The sequence below is a fragment of the Haliotis rubra genome, unplaced genomic scaffold (genome assembly GCF_003918875.1).
Source record: "Haliotis rubra isolate DU_JTF1 unplaced genomic scaffold, ASM391887v1 Scf1532, whole genome shotgun sequence".
NCBI lineage: Eukaryota > Metazoa > Mollusca > Gastropoda > Lepetellida > Haliotidae > Haliotis > Haliotis rubra.
Window position 1 is genome coordinate 674 of NW_025765484.1, and position 27617 is coordinate 28290.

General features: G+C 39.6%; 1 protein-coding gene across 1 annotated transcript; it reads right to left on the bottom strand.

Moving 5' to 3' along the window:
* Positions 1–298: 298 nt before the first annotated feature.
* Positions 299–27617, bottom strand: LOC124270646. Its single transcript, XM_046705684.1, has 5 exons — positions 27446–27617; positions 26805–26986; positions 23117–23228; positions 3270–3490; positions 299–2105 (listed from the first exon to the last, which is right to left on the bottom strand). The coding sequence occupies exons 1-5, from the start codon at positions 27615–27617 to the stop codon at positions 1611–1613; spliced, it is 1182 nt and encodes a 393-aa protein (XP_046561640.1). The 3' UTR covers positions 299–1610.

Here is a 27617-nt window from a genome sequence, read left to right on the forward strand (position 1 = left end):
TGCAGAAAAACCTGACACCTACAGCTGATATTGTGAGACGGCAAGTGAAATATGGTGTTGCTTTCAGGTCAAACCCTAATGCATGGCACAGATAAGCAAGAGATGTAACTAGATTGGTGTGGATCTGAAAAAAACAAAGCTACCACCAACATGATCGATACAACTTGACTAGTAAACTTGGTAACCTGTAATATTCACCAATATCTTCTTTAGTGACCTGGTTTGACATATTCGGTATTGCTGTCTCTTGTATCAACATAGCGTGATATGTTACACTGAGATCAATGTTTCTATGACATTTGTGTAATGTATGACAACACCTGATTTAATTGCTCTATAAGAAATAGCAGTTTAAAAAGTATTTTATCCAGAGAAAAGGTTAAAATACACACTTTCTACACTGTAAAACTTTTTACAATATGGTAGCTCTTGGCCTATTGCATATATTTTGGAGCTTACTTTAAAAGAAATTGATTATCTTGCAAAAGTTGGGAATGACAGCAATAATAATAAGATACCAAATATATATAAATATTATTCATAAACGCATGCGTGCGTTTGTTGTTTACTGCTGCTTACTCAGCTATATTTTAGCCACATGTATATATGATAGTGGCCAGGGAATATAAGAGTCCGGACTATACAATGCACAGTTTTACGTGACACGATAAATGTGGGTCCAGTATGCACAAATGTAGAGAATGGATGCAGGAAAACAATTCACAAATATCATTCACTGTACCCATTAACACATCTGTGACTTTGCTTAGTGTTTGGTTGTTTCTCTTTCAGAGCGTTTACATGCATCAGTTCACCCATCAGTTCACATGATCAATGATTCACTCCAGGCTCTAAAGAAAACATAGAGTTCTCTATTAACAAGCATTTCCACAGGACCCCCTCATATATTGGCTGCAAGGACCCTTAAAACTAATAATTAGGGGCCCCGAGCAGTGTGTGCTAAATAACCACTGGCCCGCTTAGCCTATGGCTAGTAGAAATCCAGTTGGGCTAATAAATCTCCACAGTCACTGGGTCCGACTGGCTAGTGAATTTCCATGGGGTCATTTTGTAGTCGAGGTAAACGCTGCTGCAATGGTTATTGATGTGGTATGTAATGGTCCATACTGTCAGGTCACCATGACCTACAATCAACAACATCGCTCGAAGTTGGACCACCCAATCCATTAAGTCCCTCTTGACCAGTCTAACATACTGAGGAGCTATATTAATACATTACCCCCTGTCATTAAAATTCTATTTCATATTTACCAGTAAGATTCATAGTTGAAAACATTTCAATATCTGTCATAATAAATACAATAATCTTTACAATATAAAAATATTTCTACAGACACAGACCACGTACTACACTACCAAGGCCAGGTTATCAATAGCCTAATCTATCACGATATGTTTAATAAATGCATTCATACATGTTCAACAGCAAGCTAGTTGTTATGCACCATTGGATAATAGTATTACACGTCAACAGAGCACACATCAATCACAGAGTGCACCCACACAAGTAAAAAGATGGACACCTTAATAGCATTAATCTTTACACGGTCATGTTCTGCTTGTTCAGCTCCTCGCAACAAAATCAGCAACTATTCCTTACTCTCCACTTGTTGATTCATTTCTTTAATTAGTTCCTCGGTTTCACCTTTTATATCTTCGAAAGGCGATCCTGAGCTGCCCTCTGACCCTGTGTCAGCAGGGTCCTCCACCTGAAGAGAGCCGGAAAGAGGGGAGGGAACTGCATCGGAAGAAAACCCAGAGTCGGCTAAATTTTTTGCCTCTCCTGCACCAGCTTGCACGGCAGCCATTTTGATTACCTCCCCTTCCTTATCTTCAGTGCTGACTGTGAGATCTGTGGACAGACTTTGGCTAATTTCGCTGAAAGAAGGTTCGCTGTAGGAGATGCTGTCATCTGGGAGGCTTTCAGCTAGACTTGGGTCTTCCAGTTCCGAGGCATCATCCTCAGGACTCGGTTGGTTGTATTCAGCCACATAGAACTCGTCCTGTTTAGCCAAGGGAGCCATGAAGTGGATGTTCTTCCCATCATAAATCTCCAAACATGGATGGGCACATAGTTTGTGTTCCTGAAATATCAAAATGGTTATATGAATCATTTATGACTTAAGAGTCTGTCTCTGAGTAAAATCGAAAGCACAAAAGTGAGTGAGTCTAGTTTTACACTGCTTTTAGCAATATTCCACTAATATCATAGCAGGGGACAGCAGAAATGGGCTTCACATATTGTACCCATGTAGGGAATCGAAACCAGGTCTTCGCGAGACGAGTGAACGACTTAACCACTTAGTTACCCACTGCCCAACTACCACAAGAAGATCAATGGGATCAAGTCTGAGTCACCAATGAATTAGGAATAGTTGAATTTGAAATAGACTTCTTCTTATTTTTATGAACTGTTATGAATAGTAGTGAATTTGAAATACACTTAAATGCTTCACATATGATGTCATCAGTAACTATGTCAGCAACACATGATATCACTCTCTTCCACTGAAGCTGGCTATTCTTGAGTACTTTATATGAAAATGTCAGGAATTTTTAATCATCCATAGTAAATATTTTTTTGGGCTTGTTTGGATTGACTGTTGGCTGTAGCAGTGTTTAGTATATTATGGAGAATAAAACCCAGGTCTTAGGTGTGATGAGTAAATGTTTTAACCACTGGGCCCCCAACAGCCCACATCTGTCAAGTAATTTTCTCAGGTTATTTCAGAAACCATGTTGGTAAACATAAATGATCTCCCAAAGAGCTACAAATTATATCTCTTACAAGTGGTTTTCCATTTTCAAAATAATTCCAGCCCTGGGAAACTCAAACTAAGATTTTAGGACTTTTACAGGATTTATTAACCAGCAGGGACCCAATAATAAATATACTAAATAGAAGGTTGGTTTGTTGTATTAACGCTGCACTCAGCAATATTCCAGCTATATGGCGGGGGTCTGTAAATATTCAAGTTTGGACACAAGATAATGCGTGCATGTGATCACACATCATGTGCATCGATCTACATTTACATTTGGGATAAAAACGTTAGTCGACATGTACATCAAGCCAACTCAGCATGCCAGATTCCACCCGATCCGTTATAGTAAGGCCTCTTATGACAAGCATGGGTTACTCCGAAGACCATTATTTTCTACCCTGGATCTTCATGGGTATAATATAGAGAAGGACTGACATCAGCATGCTTAAAAGCCAATACTGAAACATGGTGAGTATCTGTTACCTGCACATACTCGGCAACCCTGGGATACACCTTGGACATAGCGATGAAGATGGACAGAAGACTGATGTAAGGGAAACTAGTCTTCACAACGTTGGTAACAAATGGCAGGTTGTGAATCTTGTAGCCCTCGTCAGTAAACTTCTTTCGCGATCTCCTCGCTAATGGGAGCTCCTCCTTCGGCCATGGATGGAAGCGACAAAGCCGGAGTTTCCTGAAGCCACCTGCAACACACAACAATATCATCCATAGTGTATTTCTCAAAGAAACTGTTTGTCATGACCTTAAGATTACTGCAGACAAACCTAGAAACAAACTCTTTGTGAATCATGGATTAAGTGAGTGAGTGAGTTGAGTTTTATGAGCACTCAGCAATATTCCAGCTATAGAATCATGGATCACAACCATATGATTATGATCATATACCAAGGAATGCCTCTCTACACAAGATATTGTAGATATGAAGACAAATTGACAATTGTGACTCTTAAAGAGGTTTACAGCTGTTTCATCCAAAAGACACCTGATGGGGTAAAGAGTATAATCCCAAAAGACTTTCTCAACAGTTTCTAATTATTTAACCAAAAATCTAAACAAAAGAAAATAATACCAAGGTCAAGAATTTATGATGTCATTGTCAACTTCATTATTTTGATGGACACAAACATACCATTAAAGCGTGTCCATTAAAATATAAATAAAGAAATTGACATTCATAAATTCTTGCCTTCATGTGTATCACTTCTAAATGCTGTTCAAAGACTCCATTCTCCCTAATATCATGATTATGCCTTTGATGATTAACTATGAGCGGTTTATTATTTTCATCATTATCAATATCAGTACCATCTGTGAAAAGGTCAAAACCGTTTGAGTCTACAGGCCCTAATGCAGATCTTAGCATATTTTTAGTATATCTTTTGTGTTACCATTACAATGGACTATTGTTAGCAAAGCTTACTGGATAAAACTTAACTATAATGGACTTAAGTCACTGGGACTAATGGCTAAAGTCACAGCAAGCGACCGCCTCCGTGGTGTAGTGGTTAGACTTAGAGCCGCTCTGCCCGAGAGCGGAAGGTCGCTGGTTCGATCCCCTGACGGCGTCATACCAAAAGACATTAAAATATGGTACTTGTTGGTCCCTGCCTGGCTTTCGGCATTAATGGGTACAACAAGGACTGGTCGGCTCGGAGTCAGTATAATGTGTCTGAGTGGGGTATTCATGCTTCACTGCGGCATGGTATCTCAGTGGGCTAGCACTATAAAACCAGCTTCAGTCTGGGCTAGTACAAGCAGCCGCTTATAAACAACATGCATATGCGCCGTCATATGAGCTGAAATATTCTCAAGCTACCCACGTAAAACCCAATTTCAACTCAACACAGCAAGCAGTAACTATGGAAACAATGAACTCAAAATAATGGTATTCTTTTATGTTTGGTCATTAAGCTTCAACATTTGTATGTTTGTTTATTGCCCTTTGACCTCCATGTTTCAAAACACAACAATGGTACAATGATAATGACAGTTCATGTTCTGGGAACTCACTGACCTTCACAGCTGACTGCAGTAGATATGACCAATATCAATACATTTACTTTCCACATGTGTCACCTGAGTAGCTACAACAATTGTACAAACGGCAGCTGCTGTCAACAGTGTTGCTATTTATAATCATCATAACAATAGGTACTGGTACATAGTGATGCAGGGCATCAGTATATAATGATAATAATGATTAGTGTTGGGAATTGGTTGAAATCTCACAATTGATAATTTACCAACAAGCAATCATTGAAAAAAAATGGATAGCGCCATTTTTCTACTTCTTTCCTATTTCAGGTTGATATTGCAGATAAGTATGTATATGTAAGTGGTTCTCTGTTGTCTTTTGCTTTATTTCGAAACTGTGCAAATTGCATTTGCAAATTCAAATCCCAATGTAAAATAAAGCAACTTGCTACTTTAAAGTGAAAACTAATATATCATGAACATAAACTTCCTGGAGTCTTCTAAGAAATATTCAGTCATGACTGTGAGTGAGTTTTCTAAGAATTAAACACGTTTTCAGGCCCAGACAGTTTCTAAGATATATTCCACCGTCAAGAGTTTCAAACACTTAAACAGTAGTTCCAAAATCGTTTGTGTTCGATTATGAGAAAATGTGATGGATTGCACACAAAGTCATCCATCTAACTCACTCAGCTGCCACAGTTTCCACATAAAATGAAGTCTGACAACTGGTAGTGTAGATCACATACTTTGAGTACCCCTCTGATGAGTTTACATTGGAACGGTTCCCCTGGTCAAAGGCTATGAATACACTGTGCCATTTAGAATGTCAATGGGAGTTCCAATCTTGGCTAGGACTGAAAACAGTACTACAATCTGTACTTTACTGAGAAAGAGTACTTCCAAATATAACTGATGTTACATATTTGAAAGTACCTTAAAGTTAATATTGCACTGTTATTTTCTAGTAGGTTCATAAATATCCAACTCAAATATCTGTTTAAAGTGAACATTGTGAAAGTTAATGAAATGTATTGGCTAATATCACTCTAACAAAATGCAAAATGCATTCTACAAGTATAGCTTGCAGATTTGTTCAAATCTTCCTTAAGCAATACAGAAAGATCTGTTTAAGCCCAGTTCTCAAGAAAAGTGACTGATCTTATAATGTTTATGAGAGCAATACAGAAAGCGTTAAAATAGAAGTTTGCCACCAGAGATGCTTTGATGCAAACCTTTTTTCAGTTAATACTTCTGTGAAAGTAAAACTAAAAAATGTAAAATTATTGAATATCAAAGGAGCCACCACTTGCTGGTGTGTATACAACAGGACTCCCCATTATGTATACAGGTGGCCATCCAAGACTGACAGATGGCCTGACCCTGGACATGTCACATGTAAATGTGTCTACAAGTATGAAAAATGTGACAAGGTCTGGTTATCAAAATAGATCATAGATTCCCCAGATAACACAAAATCTAAACATTACTAATCTAAACATTTATAGAACAAAATGACACCCATTTCATAGTTTATCACTAAAAGAGATATGATGAACTGGTCTTGAAATAACATGCATATAAAATGTAAAGAGGTACATTACATTACAGTGAAGTTATAAAACTAGAAAACTAAAGAGTCTTTTCAGCCAAGCATGACAGGCCAAAACAAAGGAAACAAACTGTGAGAAGCAAATAAAGGGAACACAGGAAAATCTAACCATTCCTTTAATATTTTCTAAGTTTGCATCGTATAACCGAACTCACTCACGCGACTCCGTTTTTCATCACCAACTTTGAATGGCTGTAGAAGGAAATCTGAGAATAAATAAAGGAACAATGCCATGAAGTGAATTGATTCCCATATTTGTTTCCCTCAGTATATTTCCCCACATGTAAGTACAATGTGTGAAGCCCATTTCTGGAGTGTCCCCGCTTGTGATGTTGCTGGAATATTGGTAAAACTAAAAGCGCGTGAAACAATGCTCAGTCGGTCCCGGTCAGTCAGTATATTTCCAATAACAAGCTACAGGTACATCACATTGACAATTAACTTCAAATCGGTTTTGCTACATGACACTCTTCATATAGCTGGTAGGTTCATATAGTTACGGTGTGTAGATATTCGTGCCAAATGACTCCAATAATGTCGTCAAGTAAGTATTCAGATCTGCTTTGTTTATATGGAGTCATACAGTATACAGCTGATGTATTATTTGGATAATCATAATGCCAATTTCAAGAACGTGAGGTATATGCACTTTACGCTTGGGTCATATATTACTACAACAGAATCTTAATAAAACATAAGCTGCTAGGCCAAAGGTATTTTCCGGATATTCACCATCAATAATTCAATGACGCAGCAGATGTAAACACCATGGGCATAATGCATTTGTGATGTGGCTCGAATGCAAGCACTCATTGCAGCTTTGCAGACCCTAATCCGCTGTCTTCACTGTGAACACGCCATTTTGAAAAAGTCGCTTCCCGATAGTGATGTCATACGGACGTCAACATCGTTATACATACATTTGTATTTGGTATTTTCATTGAGGCGAGGTTATGAATGAAAATACACACGATCAATCCGTCATGCTGCTTACATTTTCTGTTCTTATGCTTCTTCGTATTTTCACAATTTTTTTTCACGTGATTAATATCAGTATTATTATCTTTGGATTTGGGACTAGACAGGAGACCAGTTTAAAATCAAGTGGCACCAATTACGTCATAATCAAAGGGCGGTAACTCTGGCCTGTTTACCTCGGCAAACAAATACCTCATATTGGCATAACATTTCAGCACTTATTTTGAGGGTTATACTTACATTGTATGAAACATGAGTGTATATTTTCAAACATTGGCATTAACTAATTAAAACAGTTCACTTTGATTCACATAAGAATAAATGTGATTTATTCGTGTACACTTCCCCTTTAAGCTGTTTACACATTTGAAAAACACAGGTTGGTTTAATGACTTTGGATGATAATATCAGAATGTCACCCTCGTCTCTTCTAAACTCGGCTAACCTCAGCTATTTCTAACCTTTATCAACTCTTGATATATTTGATCTTGTAAGACACTCGTGTCAGCTTCTATATACATTTCGTACTGAATATAGATGGTCTTTCCATTGACATGCTCGACGGTTTCCTGATCTTTTTGAAACTTTGACCTGATAATTATGATGCAAGTTTATAGTTTCGGTTAACTGTCAATGCATTTTTCAGAGTAAGTTAGAAAGTTGGTATTTTTCTGAGTATAAAATACCATGTCAACAGAAAAAAGTAAAACAAAAATATTGTTCAAACAGTAGGAAATTGATAGCACTGTGGATCTTGTTTTAAAAAAATGGAATATAAAATAATCTCTACATACTCAAAGGCTGTTTGGACAATGAATACACAGTCCCACAGTGTAACTATGTTACTTTTTATAAGGAATATTTTCTTAAAGTCATCTTGTAATCATGTAAGAATATATTGTTTGTTTACATACAGATGTATCACAATATCTGTTTGAATTTAGTAAGTGTGGATGCGTTTCATATCTGATAATATAAGATTGTATGTATGAAAAAACGTAAGAAATGTATCTTTTGTACAGGACACTTGTGCAAAAATTCAAGCAACTGTCAGAATACTCTTCAAAGTAAGAATGTTGATCACAGACGAAAACCCTTGACACATGTTCCAAATACGGTGGTGGCGACCCTCTCGCCAAACACGATCTGCCTTGGGAAGGATCGAATAACTCTTAGCGTATGTAGAAGTACGTTGTAAACCCTATGGCGCACATTGGCCGACCTTTCTTATGGATTATACAGGTAGGTCCCCATATTGACAAACAAGCACGCACGCAAACATTCGTCTCCTCTCGCAGCTTTTATTTGCAAAACCCGTCCCGCATCGCTGGATATTATGAGCGAAAATAACGACAAACCAATCACAATGAGCATAAGGTTTGAGGTGCTGTGATAAATATAACTCAGAGTAATTAAACCTGTTATGGCAGTATGTGAAGAATATATATTGTTATTTTGACATTACAAAGTACATAGATAACTGTATTGTGTTGCATGAATTGAAGTTGTCACTAGAGACAGGATCACGGTGAGACAATCACCAACGACTCTCAACGAACTCGGCGCTGCGCTGCAGGAAGAATGGGATGGAATGAACCAAATTGACAAAGGACGTTTGATTAGGAGCATGCATCTAACAAATCTATGTTCATCTGACATTCAATCCCTTCTGCAAATCTCAGCCAGATGTCCCTGATACAATGTTAAATATTTATCTCATTAAATATATAAAATGTCAATAGCTCTGACAGCTTTTTCTTGAATATTCCCTACTTTTTAAGTTGCCTAGACCAGACAATCCTGTGACAAAAGTATCAATCCACGCAATGGGGATACGATGACATACATCAACGAGGTCAACGAACATGACCACCCGGTACCCTTAGACGCCTCTTTTGACAAGCATGGGTTCCTGGAGACCAGTTCTAACTTGGATCTTCACGGTTCTAGCTGCATCTATATGATTGGTGCATGAATATATGCGATATGGATGTAAGGGATATTGTGTATGAAGAATAATGATACCTTAGCGTATCAATGTTCATGTAATATACATAAATACGTCGGCATATGTAAGTACATCTGTCTATTTGTTTGTCTAACCTAATATCAAACAGCTTTTTGGAGGGCCACAATTTGTATCTTTGGAGAAAAAATATTAGGTTTAAAACAGCCAACAGGGGGAAAATAGTTGTAAGTTAGCAAAAAAAGGATCAAACTGGCACCAAGATATATATTGACTCTGACGGGGCCTCTGACGTTTTACAAAAGGATTCTTTTATATAGTGTTAAGACTCCGTCAGTGACAATAGGTACATTGGTGCCAGTTTTTTTGCGTTACAAGCCCTCTGGGCAGATGGAGGAAGCTCATGCATTTTATCCATTTGTCGCTAATCACTTTAAAGGCATTTTAAGTGAGAAAGTCGGTTTTTAATAATACTCATTTATCTACCCCTCTCGGCTTTATCTTGCAGATGCTGGAGTGAACTGTCCAATAACCAAATAAAATCAAGAATATTGTAATGACTTCACTGGAAGCAGGCTCCAGGATGAAGTGAGGAATGAAGCGTTCATAAAATCTCCCCTGCGCGACTATCGGACAAGTCAAGCGTCGCCAGTCATATACACAGGCTCTTATGTCGTTGCTAAAATGTTTGCAGGTCATTTATATCACAAGTGTCAGAAATGTTATATAGCTTTACACAAGGCCAGAGAGGATGTCATTTGACTGATATTCTCTCTGCTTACCTCACAGTCTGAAGTTTCCAAGTGAAACGATAACCTTCACTTAAAAAAAGCACTGTGACTATGTGTCCCAGTCCACGCAGCTGTGAATAGGTACCTCGAAAGGATGGGAAAGTCACATAAACTTGGTGCGCCTTGTGGCTGCACGAGTTGTATGATCCCCAGGGAGTTGAAATTGAAAAAAATCGATGTGCCGTTGAGATTGACATCCAATGATCGAGGGAAAAACAAAGCGCTTTGAGCATGCATGTACATGGGATGGACTATGGCGCTATATAAAGAGCCATATAATATATATAATAAAAGAAAACCAACTGAAAACCCATCTGGAAGTTATCGACCAATCAGAGAGCTGCTTTCCAACACTCTCCCATTTGGCGCGAGTCTGGACAATCCGGTGATTGGTACCGCGAGCAACAACCCACGCTGGCACGCAATCAGCCAAGTCACCGAACTTGGCCATCGATCTATTCCGTGTCCACTTACAACCCGCTTAGGTTGCCGGGGATGTATTCTAACCCGAAATAGCCACTAGGTGTTGATATCAGAACTAGATCAGACAGACCACTTCCCGAAAGCCTGAGAGATGATCTTCGTCAGGGAAGAATCGGTGGCTGTGTGACAGTAATAAGTGCCATCACGAGCAATACATACTGTTTTCACCGAAATTATTGAGAAAATATTTTGTCAATACTGATAATAGAATTTTAAAATAGGTGTTACATTATGTAGTAAGGTACTCAATATGGGGGGCAACTCTTGTAGGCTTAAGTATGAACCTATTGAGAATGTGTGGGGACTAATGAAGGACAGAATATACCGAAAAGGACTTAGAAATATTGAGGATATGAAGAAAGAAGTGGTCGAATATTGGGATACGCTGTCACACGATTTCCTACAAAATTTTCTCGGTAGTATACCTAGGTCAATTCAGTCGTGTATGCTCAATAATTTCTGGGAATACTATACACACCTGGGTTATCTCCCATTTGACAGACACTGAACTAGAAAGTTAATTAGGATAACACCTATGGGTATAATGGAACAGTCCACTGTCTAGTGAGTAGAGTAGGGTGATCCTGAAACAGGTTCGTTACTGAGAAGTTTGATTGTGTTTATTGATTGCAACATATTTTATTCATTCAAGAATGGACATTCAAGGAAGTAACAAAAATAGTCTCACATCCATGGCCACATTGACATGATGCGTCATTTTAAAAATATTTATTCTAAATAAATCATAATTAAGTGTACTCGTCATATATCTTAAGCTTGTGTGCAAAACATTTAACTTCTTTATTCCATATGAATGACATTTAGGTGCACATTTTCTTTCACGTGAATAGAAGATTTAAATGATGCAACAGAGTTGCAATTCCTAATAGCTGAGGGAATATATTGTTCCACATTTTAACTGCTGATGGAATAAAAGATGATGTTGAGTACCTCAGTCTTGTACATGGTTGGCTAAAATTATCAGAGTTTCTTAACTCATAGATTATTCGGTTGGCTACTTCAGGTGGGAGTAAATCCTGTAGAACAACTGCTGTTCTGTTAAGTAGGAACTTCTAAAAATGTCTGAAATGCTCCAATATTTTAGATGTCTTTTTGACAATGTTTTCAACATGATGATGCCAACTCCCGTTAGACGAGAAGGTTAAACCGAAATGTTTATGAAAATCAACTGTTATTAAATATTACAGCAATCAAAATTCAAATTAATGTCTTTTCGGCCGTCTTTCAAAGTAAATGTTATAGTTTCGGTATATTTCTTGTGTTTTTATTTGGACTATTCCACTATGATGTGTAGGTAACAGGTAGTAGCTAATCTGTTCGCTGAACCGTAAATGTTGTTGTTTTAAAGCGTCTGCGAACTGCCTGTAGCGTTATGGGAGGACACCTACACCTGACAATACTACTCCAACAACAGCAGCAACAACTATACACACTACACTTATCCCTGCTGAATATCGTCCCCAAGCGCAGACAATTAGTTTGAGTTTCTCAGCACCCTGTGAAATATATAACCCACGCTACATGCGAGACGGTAGATGGCTATACATTACCATCTCATATGCACAATTGAGAACAGACAACAAGACATAGTATATACACATCAGCCTGGTTCCCTGGGTCTGTTGCGGCTGCGCTACTCAGTGTCGGAGCGTAGCGCAGGCGCAACAGACCCAGGGAACCAGGCTGTATACACATTTGCTACAGTACTGTAAGACACCATCAGTGGACAAAGTTGTCATTGTACAGTACGCATACCAACAGGCGCATGCCAGAACAAACAACACAGGACATGCACAAGCAACGCACATCATCTGTTGCACGTCAGTACAACATACAGTCCAAGAAATGCACACGAATTGTTGCATGCCTGAACAACAGACAACACAACCTTATACAAGTAGCGGCCACACTATGAGCTTTATGAAGATTAATATGAGATTGCGAGCATGTTGACATGTATTATGCAAATACTTCCAGTGACAACCACCCCCAGTCTCCCCGTGACATCAGTATTCATGGTGACAGTGAAGCCGACAACACAGCATATAGTATTACAGATGCCCTCTTCAACGTAAACAATGTCCCTACAATACAGTGCACCATAACTCACGAAGATGACACGCCCGAGCCTGTCAGCAAACTCAACATATGAACATTCGCATAAAGTAACAAAGCAATCGTTACAAAGACATGCTTTTCTTATCTACGAAACGTAATACCTGTTCAAGTTTTCAAAGGCAGGATTAAGCGATTACCGGACTGCTTTTCAACTACACACGTTTCGTTTTCCTTCTGAGCGTCTCAAGTAGACACGATTTGACCCAATCCGACTTTTTAGATACACCGGAATACCGGGAAGTTGGTATAGATGTTTTTCAGTGTCGTGTTTCATTTCGAAAGTATAATTCAAGCGCGCAGCTCGCCAATTTTTTCGTGTAAGCCCGATAGGTTGCAAAGCTTTCTATTTAGATAGTATTGAAGGTTTGCTCAACCCTTTTAGCAGCAATCATGTGTAAGTCCGGGCTTTTTTTATAATGGAAGCTATGCCCCTGTAATTTCAAACGTGTGTTTTAGTTTTGCATGAGACACATATTGTGACTCAAAGATTTCAAAGGTGGCGTCACACAACCAAGATTGCAAGCTTCATTTAGTTTTACGCCGCATTTAGCAATATTCCAGCAATACCACGACGGGATCACTGGGGATAGGGAGTATTCTGCGTGTATAAATGTGGTCATGTAGATAGTGAAGGACACGTGAATACCGACACACAGTGACTAGCAGTTCTATGATCAGTGGACAACACACGTACACAATCTACTTTGTTCAGACTACGACATTTCAAGGTGCATAATAGCACGACGTTCCGTTTGAAACAACGGTGAGAAATACGACATGGTAGGTCACAACGTCGCCGAGTTCAACCACCTTGGCCTTGCTCTGATAAAATGGCGGACGCAGCTCTGTAAGTTTGAGCAAGGTTGTGTTGAGAACCACAGAGGTGCATCTGCTCATAGCGATATACATTTAGTCGATTATATCACGATAATAATAATAATAAGTGCATTTATAATGCACTGAAATCCATTCACTAGGTGAATGCGCATAGCGTTAACAATCAAAGCGACAGGTGAAGGTCCGGGTTAGAATGACTTTTACTGTCGGGTTAGAATGACAGTAACGAGTCAATTCATATCCATGTAAAGCATGGCACTTTATTTCAATATATATCACTGCACCCGTTATATGGGTTGAAAACCCGAAAAGGGACATGGACGTTTGCAACTTGTGGAAGGTAACATTCAGCTAAGGGACATAACTCTGCACGATGCGTTACAGCGCATGGGATAACTGTACATCTGAATCACTGACGATAGAACACAATAAACAAATGACATGTCATATTTCACATAGTTCATATTATTGCAGGTGTCCGCTATGACGTCACGTGACAGTTCCATACTGAAGGATATGGATCACTTTCACGTGCGAGGCAGCTCCGGGGGTCGTCTCAAACTTAAGATCTCATATGAAGTCCTATTTTGGCAGAAAGTACCCAGCAAATACTGCACGTATTACGATAAAGGCACAAACAACCATGTCTGTATAGCAGTGTAACGAACAATACTGAGCCAAGGTTTACTGGCTTGTCGTAAGAGGCGACTAACGGGATCGGGTGGTCAGGCTCGCTGGCTTGGTTGACACATGTCATCGGTTCCCAATTGCGCAAATCGATGCTCATGCTGTTGATCACTGAATTGTCTGGCCCAGACTCGATTATTTACAGACCGCCGCCATATAGCTGGAATATTGCTGAGTGCGGCGTTAAACTAAACTCCCCTATTCACTCACAACAATCAAAGCACAGCACATGATTATTACCCCGAATAACCCAAGCTGCCTGTGAAGGTGCAAGAAGGTTAATAGTCACATGACTTATCCCATCGGGTATCCATTTTCTGCTGGCTGACCAGAGGCAATTGTGAACAAACCCACCTGCTTATGGAGCAGGACTGAATCCAAGAAACTCTCAGGAGTCAATGATGAATGCTGACCCTGAACGGTCAGTTTCCTGACAGGCCACAGACCAACCACTCACTATTCTGGTTGTGGGAGTGGGGGGAGACTTTGGGGACCAAATAATAATGGGGTAAACATTCATCATGTCGAGTTGGTTGAATTGGAAGATAAATTAGTATTTACTTATAATAACAATCACCAGTTTGTCTGCCACAGATTCGATTGTTAGCTGAAACATGTCTGAGTGAGACAACGTTGACTGATGCTAAGTAAGTAAATATACTACTTCGATAGAAATATGTAACAGTTTAAACCGAAAAGGAGCTCCATTTAGATAGGCGGTAACCTGAGGAAAAGACTAGCCTTCTTATTTAGAACTTTAGCTTACATTACATAACAAGCGGGCAGCAGGGAAACATTGCACGGTTCAGGAGCTGTGAGACAATCAACAACGATAAGAATCAGTTTCAAATTCCGAAAAGAATTTTTGTGATATCTCAACTTAAACTGACGGACAAAAGAAACTATACACCCAAAGATGTCTGAGGGTGGCTGGAGAAGACAGTTGAAATGGTTATTCGATAGTGACATATTTGTTACGGGAATCATTATTGCGTTTTCAACATTAGTTTTGCGGTCAATTAAATCTGATACCGTTTGTAGGGTTTTGGTCAAATCCAATTTTCAAATGTAATCGTTCTTTTATAACTGAGTAAGTGAGTGTAGAAGGAATTTCTGCTCAGTGTTGTAATGTAACGAGTCAATTCATATCCATGTAAAGCATGGCACTTTATTTCAATATATATCACTGCACCCGTTATATGGGTTGAAAACCCGAAAAGGGACATGGACGTTTGCAACTTGTGGAAGGTAACATTCAGCTAAGGGACATAACTCTGCACGATGCGTTACAGCGCATGGGATAACTGTACATCTGAATCACTGACGATAGAACACAATAAACAAATGACATGTCATATTTCACATAGTTCACATTATTGCAGGTGTCCGCTATGACGTCACGTGACAGTTCCATACTGAAGGATATGGATCACTTTCACGTGCGAGGCAGCTCCGGGGGTCGTCTCAAACTTAAGATCTCATATGAAGTCCTATTTTGGCAGAAAGTACCCAGCAAATACTGCACGTATTACGATAAAGGCACAAACAACCATTAGTAGGCTTGAAAGCTATAGTTAAACTTACAATACTATTTTGTGCAACCTTAATGTTAAAAGTCGACTTTGATTTTCAGGCAACCCAGACCTTTACCATTCCGACACGAAATCCCCCACATTGTGAAGTGTTAACTCCGCGTTTCTTTTTCGCCACATTAACATTTAATTCTAATTAAGGTGATATATATGATGTATTTAATATATACGAGGTAATAAAAACGTCGCGCATTCCTCTAGTTTTTGACGGAATATGCAAAGTTGTGTCGTTTTTTTTGCCTTTTCTCTTTATCACTGTTAAATATCTCAGCCCTTCTTTTCAGTCACGGGCCGCATGGTGTGCCACGGTTATTCAAATGCATACTCGAGGGCAGATAAATAATTATTACTGTCACGTTCATAACTAAAACGTGGACTCACGCCTTCTTTAAGTACACCTAATGTCACAAGTGGAACGAGGAGTGTGATATAAATGAAGTTCACCTGTTGAGATTCCAGGTGAGAGACTGACCCAGGTGACGTCGAGCTAGTGGGCGCCGAGAGTCACTGTGTCACGTAGCGGACGAGAGTTCTAGAGCCAACGGTCAAGCCGTGGTCAGGGTTGGGAATGTGGTTGTGTGCAGGTGTTTTAGCGGTGCCCTGTCACTAGTTGACCCCATGTGTCCTATGAGTGCAATATTTTCCCTCTCCCCTATTTTGTAAAGTGTATCTGTCGCTGGAGTGAAGTTGTCCCACCCCACAGATTAAAGTGTATCCGTCCCTATATTCGTAGTTCTCCTGCCTCTATATGGTGCAGCTCCCACCCAAAGAACTCATATACATATTGTCGTTTGTGGATACCCTGTAGTCACATTAAGCATCTGATTATTGGTACTTTGTTCGTCAAATACTGAAGCAGGTATCTCGGATAATATCTGTAGTTTTGTTCATATCTTACGCAGGACAACATGCTCAAAAAAGAACTGACACTAAGTCAGTCAATATATACAATTTAGATAGAAAGAAATGATTCTTTTTAAATTGAAAAGGATCCCTAGTGAAATAGGAGATTCAGAACCCGAGGAAAATGTATACTTGTTTTATTTAGGGCTTTCGCTTTACTGAAAGGGCTGGGCAGAAGGGGAAACTATGTGGTTTAGTGACTGTAAGGCAAAAACATACATAAACATAAACATACTTTAACGGCGTTAAGAATGTACCAACTTTCATTGAGACCATCATCATGACTTTACAGCTTTCCATACTCTGATGGAAGAACGTAGTAAATAGAATATCGTGGAATATTGAACATGGACATCGAGGCAGCAGCACCCTAGATTATTGTCTTCTCTTAGATTGTTTCTCGATATTGGTATTTTTCACGATGCCAATGTTGCTGGTGTTAGTCATTTCGCATTCTGAACATTTATTTTACTTCCGCATGACTAAAGCTAACATTATGTAGTTCTGAAAGATATTTGGAATTTCCGAGTCATCAACTTCTCTAAAGCAGCTTTGTCATGCCCAGGCAGACCGGGAGATGCTAATGGCTGATCAACATGCAAAACACCTAGGTTAGACCTCAGCTGGAAAGTATCAAATTATATACTCTTAAAAAGAGTAGGGGAACCTGAACTTTCAATTTGAATAGGAAGTATAAGCGTTAACAAAGTTTTCGAAGACAGACATCTTATGAACACACCACCATTTCTCTTGATCACCACCCCTAAACACAACACATACACGTGCACAACGCAGTAGCCCCATACACGTGCATGGGGTGTCATTATTGATTTTGACGGTTTTCAGGAAGGTCGATCAATCACTGTAGACCATTAATTTTGACAATCATCTTGCATCACACAGTTGTTAGTGTTTGTTTCCAGCCGTTTTTTTGTTTGAAAATGAAAATCGTACACATGCACATTTCACGTCATACACCGATCATCTTTCAAGAGTGATTACTGTACAAACAACTATGGCCATAAGGAAGTGCAAGTGGTGATGCGCTATCAAAACATTCATTATTATCATATCAACATTGATTGACTCCGATATATCTCCCAATGTTTTCAATCGTAAAGAAAAATAAAGATCCTACTTTCTTTTAAGAGTATATCTAAGACACAAAAAGTTCGATTGTCTCCCCTTGTTTGAGTCGCCATCCAGAATTGCCATATGATCCTTACAAAACTAAATAGTTGTTTGAAAGACAACCCTTCCACGCATACTTGCTGCTGAACACGGCTATCAGATGTTCCCAGGTGCCATGTGGGGTCTGTAACTGGAGCTGACTCCCTAACAGGACACACGTAACACTCGAGTCTTTCATAGAGTCTTTGATAGGCAGTAAGACGTTGGAAGTTGTTTTTTTTTCAAATTCTTTTTATTGTTGCCATCAATACAAATTTCGAGTATATGTGTAGTTATATGCGAGCATACATTGCTGATACGTCAAATATATGTATATATTGCACATGGAATTTCAGCGGTTAACAATGGTCATTCTGGATCAAATAATGGGAATAGAGGAAACCATTATTTTTAGAATTTATCAAAAACATTGTTTCTTTTGGATATAAATTTTTCAACCATGAATATGTCTTTTAAAGTCTAAGACGTTGGAAGTTCCCGAAGACATCAAACGTTTATTGATAAGAACGTCTTTGTTGTGGATAACAACGTTTTACTGTTACTTCTTGCCCGCTTCGGATGAATACAAAGTAAGCGTGTTGAGTTGATATACTCAGACGGGTATTGTTTACGGTCTCAACGCTGTACAAAATAAAACATTAAACAGGAATTTATACATAACAACTGCACAGCGCCACTCATATAAAGTTATGAGACACGATACAAAACTATGTTGTTTATGTCACTAAAACTTTGCTACATGTAAAGTTCAATAAAAATATATCTATTATGAAATTACAAAAATGCTTATTGAGACTTTTCGTTGATCAATGTTAAGGTTACGTTCATGCACGGAGCACAATTTACATTTTTGTGTGTTTATTGGAAGGAAGATACTCACGCGTGTTTTTTAAAATATGAACAGCACACAATGGATGTTTTGATTCAGAAGGTCTGAAAGAGAATGTTGTTTAACCTTGAAAAACGCTTACGCAAGGAAAAATGAAATTTAGCGTACATCTTGTGTATGGTGCGAACAGAAATGACGCGTCGAAACACAAAACCCTCTCTTTGGATGTATTATCTATAACAGGGCAACACAGCTGAAATGCGACGGGCCATCCACTCGTGACCAACAAAGCAATTATATTTGATACCAAAAGCTGCTACATACACAACGCAGCTTCTGCGTTGAGACAAACAAGTGTCAAGACAGTACGTATAACACGGTTAAGGGAGAAGAACATCCAGCACCGACGTCCAAAGATACTCTCAATTTTGCCTCCACGAAAACCGCCACAGAACCAGCAACTCCTGCATCAGATGGAGCCCAGAGAAGAGGCTGTTCCTTCTCAGACACGTGGAGGAAGATTCAAAAACCTAGAAGGATGATATTCTAAAACAATACCATGACTTCAGTAAACACTGGATTGTGATTGGTTAATTAAAGTCATTCAGAGGTATATAATCACGTTATACAGGTCTCTGTTTCTTTGCGCAATCATACATGGTTTACGGTAATGCACTATTTTTGTCTGCCCACCAACATGGCGGACACCAAACAACCTTCCGATGCATCGATAAATTACGGCGATTTTGCTGTCGGAAATTACACATGTCTTTAAAGATGGATTTAGCGATGACGGGCTCGACTCACTACTTGCGTAAATCACAGCAATAGGTGTTTATACATACAAAAGTACTTCGAAAGCATGGAAACAAATATTCAGTCGAACAAGATCAAAACATCGTCTGCTTTCCGAATAAAAATTCAGCAAAAAACAAATATGTTTACGTGGATTCTATGTTATGTCAGACTGCTAATTTCCGTGTTAAATTAATTATCAGCTTTCATCAACGATATCGCCACTGATCTTGATCCGGTACCGGAGGATGCATTAACATCCAACGCCGAAGAAAATTTAATGCTTTCCGTCCACATAAATAAACAGTTGGGTTATCAATTCAAACAAAATGATATTTTGAAATTTGTACTGTTTCAAATTTAGCGGTAGTAAAACACAATTACAGAATCTGCAAACCGTTCTGTTTAGCCCAACATATTTTTTTTCTGAAAGTATAATATCGTTGAAAAAGTTATTTAGCTTAGTCATGATCCCTCTTATCCATTACACTGCTTGATCCAAAGTAGTCTATTAAAGTATAATTAATTACCTTACCGTGTGTTTGCCAGAGGTACACCCTCATGTCCTGATCCATCCTTTCGGAAATATCACCACAAATCTGGCTCTTTGTCAACAGACTCGCGAACATGCCAGCGAATCCGATTCAATTTGAATTCACTACACTTTGAAGCCACTAGGTCACAAAACACTTTCCAAAATGTAGAAAATAATATCCGTAGAATCGAATTTGAGCACAAAGTACACACATGAGTGTAAGAGTCACCACAGCTGTCGCACGCAGACGTAGAGGTGCGTGAAATCGTCAAGTTGACTGGGCGCAAAATTCAACAGTATCTAAATTCGGTACAACACGGACTTCTCGTTACAGCAAAAGCGCCTCTACTCTTAAATTTTGTACCAGTACCAGTAATTAGATATCAAAGACTATCTCAGTCATACAATCAGGTTAACCTTGCGCAAACTGTCAGAGGCTCTCCTGTAGCATCTTTCCAAATTTGCCCGTAAATGTAAACAATGACTTCCGAGAAAAAGGTCAAGGCCATGAGGTTGCTGCCATTATTCTGGTGGGGAAAGGGTCTACGGTGGAATTTTCAAATGTGAACCAAGCTGTTTAAACTTATTTGATATATGTTTTCCAACTTATCAGTTAATGATTGGTGATTGATGCATTGAAAAACAAAACGTGATCTGTTATTACTGAATCTGGAGTTTGTTAGTCATTGACGGTTTGCCGCCAATCACCCCGTTTCGGGCGATGCTACTTGAGATTGGAATGTGAGGCCGCTTCACGCATTGACTCGTAACCAAAGAAAGAGCTCCACCTGAAATTGTTCATAAAATTGCCATGGTAGAATGGAGATAAACCCACTGTGTGGGAAAATCAGAGGTATATAACGAAATTATAATAGCTCTAAATTGTTCATTTAAAACCTCACGCTACGCGTTCGGTTTTAAATGAAATTTAGAGCTATTATAATTTCGTTATATACCTCTGATTCCCACAATAGGTTTATCTCCTAAATAACCCAAGTCAATATCGTAATTTATCAGAAAACTCAAGTCAATATCGTGTTTTGTAGTCAATCATGTGACGGTCTTTTTGACCAATCGTGGTACAGGAAAAATACTACCTATATAATATAATATAATATAAATATAATATAATATAATATAATATAATATAATATAATATAATATAATATAATATAATATAATATAATATAATATAATATAATATAATATAATAAATAGCATATGTAATACCTCATAGTTCACAAATGTAAATCACCAAGCACATAATGCAGTTTAGCCCTGAACTTGGTGATGTTGACGTTGGTAGTGTCAGAAGGATGATTGTTACAATCGGTTCTTCCATATTCAGGTTGGTGTGGAGAACGCCTGGACAAATCAAACGCCGATCTATTTGAACACTGCCACCTAGTACCCATCTAGCGCTAGCTTGACGCCACCTTTATTGTTCCTAATAACCTCCATGATGCAGTGGGATATACTGGTCGTGGACGTTCAAGTGTGTGTGTGTGTGTGTCTGTGTGTGTGTGTGTTTATTTAGCAATTTCCGTACTCCAAATAATTACATGTGAAAGGCAGTTTGAAAATTCTGAAACATTCTACAGCATAGTTTCTCAGTAAGTTGGTGTTAAGAATACGTGATGTGTGGTGGCAAATGTTTTCCTTACCACGTGACTGGATATGATTATTTTGTTTACAGTATAAACAATGCGCTCTCTCAGCTTTGTATCATAGACATTGGACCCCACGCAAACCATAGACGACAGTGTCAACCCATTTAATCTACTTTTCTATGGCAATGAAGCACAATTAGACGATGCGGGCTGTTCTCAGGTGAGCGGCGCCCACTTTTAGCTTGTGCAGGTACCGCGGACAATGTTGAGTGGTCCATAGTTAAATGATGCGAAATCTGTACGGTAGTGGGGAAGGGTGCTGCTGGTTATCACCAACATCAACAGCATCAACAGCAATATGTAGTGCAGTGGCTTAGGTTCGAGTTTGAGGTTGATCGTTACATGCCGGACTAAAGCATGAAACTTTGCAAAGTGCTGGTGAATATCATGATAAAACATATTTTTGGGGGGTGCCCGATTTTATGGGCCCACTTTCAGAAAGATTCAAGATGGCGTCTAAGATGGCTGCCAAAATCAAGGATTTCCAATTTTAACACTATATGACTTACCCCCGCTGGATTAAAGCAGAACACTGAACACCTTGCACAGTGCTGAGGAATATCATAATAAAACATATTTTTGGTGTGTGCCCGATTTTTTGTACCCATCTTGCGAAAAATCCAAGATGGCGTCCACGATGGCGACCAGAAATCAAGGATTTTCAATTCTAACACTATTGTGACCTTCCCCTGCTGGATTAAAGCAGAATACCTTGCACAGTGCCAGGGAACATCATGAAAAAACATATTTTTGGGGTGTGCTCGATTTTTTGGGCTTATTTTCCCCAAAATTCCTAGAAGAACGCCAAAAGTTGCACCCAGAATGAAGTCCACCCAGAATGGATTCCGACTATAAAAAATCTTGAATGGTTGCAATATGTGAGATATATTCGCCGTTCAAAGGGCTATTTCTAATACTTTTGAGAAACATAACAAACATAGAAAAATATACAATTCATCATCCAATTAATTAAAAAGTTAATGTTTTGACCAGTCACGTGACATCATCTTTTGTCAAACATCGATCTCTGTGATTCTGAAGTCTCCTTTAACAGTTCCCATTGCAGTTACAGAGCGATGTGCGTAGAAGTTGAGAAGATTTACAAATGCACTTCATTGTAGATCTGTACATAATAATAAATAACAAATATGTGCTTAACCTAGCAATGTCTACCCTACCCAGTAAATTAGAAAGTAATATATCTGTACAGCCTCTTCGCTTAACATTGCAGTACCGGTGATGTGGGTCATGATCGAGAATTAAAATACTAACCTATTGATAACTTTCTCTAAGATGACCACCAGGTGTTGAATCTTAATCTACATGCCTGGGAAGGAAAGCATCTCCTCTGGGCTCCATCTGATGCAGGAGTTGTTGGCTCTGTGGAGGTTTTCTCGGAGCTCATTCAGGTTCTGTAGCTCACCTTCATTCTTCGGGAGCTGGAAAACGGGCTTTGTTTTGAAAGCTAGTACTTGTTGTTTACCCACCTTCGCTCGGCATGTAGGGGCGGTGGGGTAGCCTAATGGTTAAAGTGTTGGCTCGTCACGCCGAAGACCCGGGTTCGAATCCCCACATGGGTACAATGTGTGAAGCCCATTTCTGGTGTCCCCCGCCGTGATATTGCTGGAATATTGCTAAAAGCGGCGCAAAACCAAGCTCAGTCAGCCAGGCAGTCAGCCGCTCGGCATGTTTAGGCTAAAACAAGGTTCAGTCGTCTCGGAGTAAGCGTACTGTGTGCCGAGTTAAGCTGCGGCGTGGTGTCTCAGTGAGATGGCCACACAGAACAGGTATATTAGTTCGGGTTAGTACGAGCGCACATACACTTACCTCATTACTCAAAACGGATCTCTCTCAAATTGATTGATTTCAGATATGAAAACTGCCTGAATAGAACACATGATTTCTATCGCTGGATTATTTGGTTCAGACTCGATTATTTACATACTACTGCCATCCATAAAGCTGGAATATTGCCGAGTTAGGCATGAAATAAGTTAAAAAAACAAGCAAACAATTTTTTCACTAAATCGGTGTCAATGTTCTAAAAGTATTCCGGTTTGAGCAGGTGCATGGTGACATGGACGTCAACGCTTATCGTTTCTGCACAATAAATCCAGTAGGTTTTTCTCCTCTCCAAACCAGCGTTATTTATTCACCCTTCCATGCATACAACTGAAATATACCAATTTTCTATAAGGTGGTCTATTAAACTGGTTCCACTGCTGTTTCTCTTGTCGTACATTTGACTCGTTAAGGTAGACAGCGCCCAGTCAAATGGCCCATAGGATTCTTTTCAATGTACGCACGGCGACACGGGGCCAAGTCCCCATAAGCATGTGCACTATTAATACATCACAATATGAAGTATTTTATGGCCCATTAGTAAAAGAGTTCCCCATTAAACAGTAAATGGGCCCATGGGTACTTTGTGCCTGTGGAGTGGGTGTACATTGTCACTGAAGTCACTGGGATGACGCTTTATGAGGAATATGTTAAGCATTCTCGGGATCGGGATGAAGATGTTTTCGAGGAACACATTTTTCCATTGTCCGAATGCGTTTAAGTCAGGCGTACATGCGTTTCGCAGAATGTCTAAAATTCTTAACGTGGAGGTGAAAGGACACTTATAATACATCAAGCGAAAAAAAAAGATACATATAGTGATACTTAGAAAGAATATGGCAGACATACTGATGTATTTTTTTCTGTATTAAATCCGGAATAATCCTCGACAGTCACTACACAGAGACTGGTTGAAATGTTTGTGAAAATATATTTGAAACGTAATGTTTCAAACTAATTACAAAATGGAGGTTTCCATGAGGGGTTCTAAAAAAAACCCCAACCCACCACCACCCCTTGTGTGTGAGAGTTTGAGAGAATTTGTCCATTTTGTGATTGTGAGGAAGGAAGAAGAGGTGCGTTTCTTTTGAACTGTTATTTTTATCAGAATCTTAGATATGAGCTCATGGATGAAGTTTTTACTTACGACAATAACAATGTGCAATTATGAAATATTCTAATGTCGTCAGACCCGCTAGTTTTATCATCTACTGTGAACAACACGTTTAGAAGATGACTTATATTTTTGTAAAAACCGTTTATTCTTTCTCATTTTAACTATTTATGATATCTTATTTTAAACCAAAATGTACACTAAAGAGATTATAGTGTCTCAAAAGCCTTATTGGCTGGATGGATGAGTATCTTATTCCTTTCGTTGTGTATTGTATTTCATGTAATCGTTCACGTGACACTTTGAATATATCTATCTATCATCTATCTTATTATCGAATTGAATATACAAGTCGAAATCTTCCAAGAGCGCAATGGTCTTTTTCTAGAAACATATGTACATGTTTATTATCACATACGCGGTAAGCCATCTCGTGTCTTGTGTCCTGGGGAAATATTTAAAGATATAAGAGATAGCCAAAAATCACTTCCAACTGCACGTATTTTGTTTGACAGATCTTAGTCCAATTTAGAAATGAGAGGATCATGCAACCCATGCAACTATCTATTGCCAGGTAGACATCCGACGCTGCCTTCCTATACGTAAACCGATAAACGAATTATGGATAATGTAGGCGAGACTGTCACTGTCTTGTGGTCCAAGATGAAGCTTCATGAGTTCATGAGTTCATGAGTTCATGAGTGAGTTCATGAGTTCATGAGTGAGTGAGTGAGCGATCGTATAATGTCGGAAATATACCAGCAAGATACGTAAGTGTGTCTGCATAATCTGGGAGTGATTTTTTAATCGGCCCAAGTTTTTGAACAGGTTCAAAAACATGAACCGATTGAAAAGCATCGTAAGTTATGCGTGACTGATCGGGGTAGTCGCCAGTGTGTCGGGAGTTAATCGGGAATGCATCGACAAGCATCATGAGCAATCGGCCTAACCGTAGATGAAGCCTGAACGAGTCATACGATTATTGAGTGGCAGAAACGACCACGTGTCATCCCCGTAATGCCACGCTTCACACTCGATCAACCACGATTACCTCCCGACAGATCCCCAACATGGAGACCGCCTCCGTGGTGTAGTGGTTAGAGCGTCCGCCCGGATAGCGGAAGGTCGCGGGTTCGATCCCCGACCGCGTCATACCAAAAGACGTTAAAATATGGTACTTGTTGGTCCCTGCCTGGCGCTCGACATTAATGGGTACAACAAGGACTGGTCGGCTTGGAGTCAGTATAATGTGTCTGAGTGGGGTATTCATGCTTCACTGCGGAATGGTATCTCAGTGGGCTAGCACTATAAAACCGGCTTCTGTCTGGGTTAGTACAAGCAGCCGCACATACACATACACACGCATGCACGTCGTCATATGAGCGAAATATTCTCAATCACGACGTTAAACCCAATTTCACCTCACCCAACATGGAACCAACAAGCTAATTGCCTAACAAAGCAGAGCTGTGAAAGCCACGCATCAGAACGATTCCTCCCAAATACGACACGATCCACTTACGTAATGATCACGTTTTATTCACGATTTGCACGATTCACATCCGACTGATAGAAAAGGTATAAAAGCACCGTCGATCGAAGTCAACATCACTCCAATTTCAACTGCTGTAATGGAAACATCGAAACATGGCAACAACAAAGAGAACAGCCAACAGGAAGAGGGTGAGATCACCTACCCCACCACCAGAAGACAGCCAGGGTGCGCTCTCTACCGTCCCTCAGGACGAGAAACACTACGGCACTGCCCAGAGATGAGGTTGTGTTCAGCATCCTCCTTATCCACCATGGTTTCTTGCAACCCTGTGGGGGCGGTGGGGTAGTCTAGTGGTTAAAGCGTTGGCTCGTCACGCCGAAGACCCGGGTTCGAATCCCCACATGGGTACAATGAGTGAAGCCCATTTCTGGTGTCCCCCGCCTTGATATTGCTGGAATAGTGCTAAAAGCGGCGTAAAACCGAACTCAGTCAGTCTTGCAACCCTGTGTACCTCATTCGCACTATGTTATGGAGACACACGGCAGCTTCAACCATAATCCTAACCACATCTGGACCATGTTGCGAAGTGTTGAGAAGAAATTGCCATCGGTTTGCAAGAATACCAAAGTCATTCTCCATGACTCTTCTTGCTCTGGAGATCCTGTAGTTGGCAATCAGGTCAGCTTCTGACAGACCTCTTCTTGAGTAGGGTTTCATTAGGTATTGACGAAGGGCAAATGCATCATCTGCAGGCATGAAGTAACTCATAACCAGATCATCATTTGGCAATGGTTCAGGTTCGGGCAAGGATATGCTGACATCTTCTATACACTCTTTCAACTCTGAGGCATTGGAGATTTATGCATCTGACATATGACCCAGGCCCCCGACGTCCACCCATAGAAATCTGTAATTAGCATCTATAAGGGCCAACAGGACAATGGATAAGAAACCTTGTAGTTGTGGTAGAGGCTTCCACTACCATGTGGCTTACGAATCACGATGTGCTTTCGATCGAGGGCACCAACAGAATGAGGACTTTCAATCCCCTTGAGTGACAGGACATGCAATCACTGTATCCTTGTAGTGGTCTATGGTGGTTTGGCACACTCCTGGGAGAAAGATGGCTATGGTGTGTCTTGACACTCTGCAGTGGTAGGAGAGGGAGGGGTACTTGTCTCCAGAGGCTAGATGCCTTATGGTACCTGCTAACTTCAGACCAGGATGCAGAGCTTTCCTGAAGTTGGTGTCTTTTTTGGTAAGTCTGAGAGACAGGGAATTAAACAGTTCATCAAACATATCAGAAGGCATTAGCAGATAGTTGAAGAAAGAAGACGTGTCTTCGAATGTCTTCGAGTTCAGATAGGAGATTGTCAT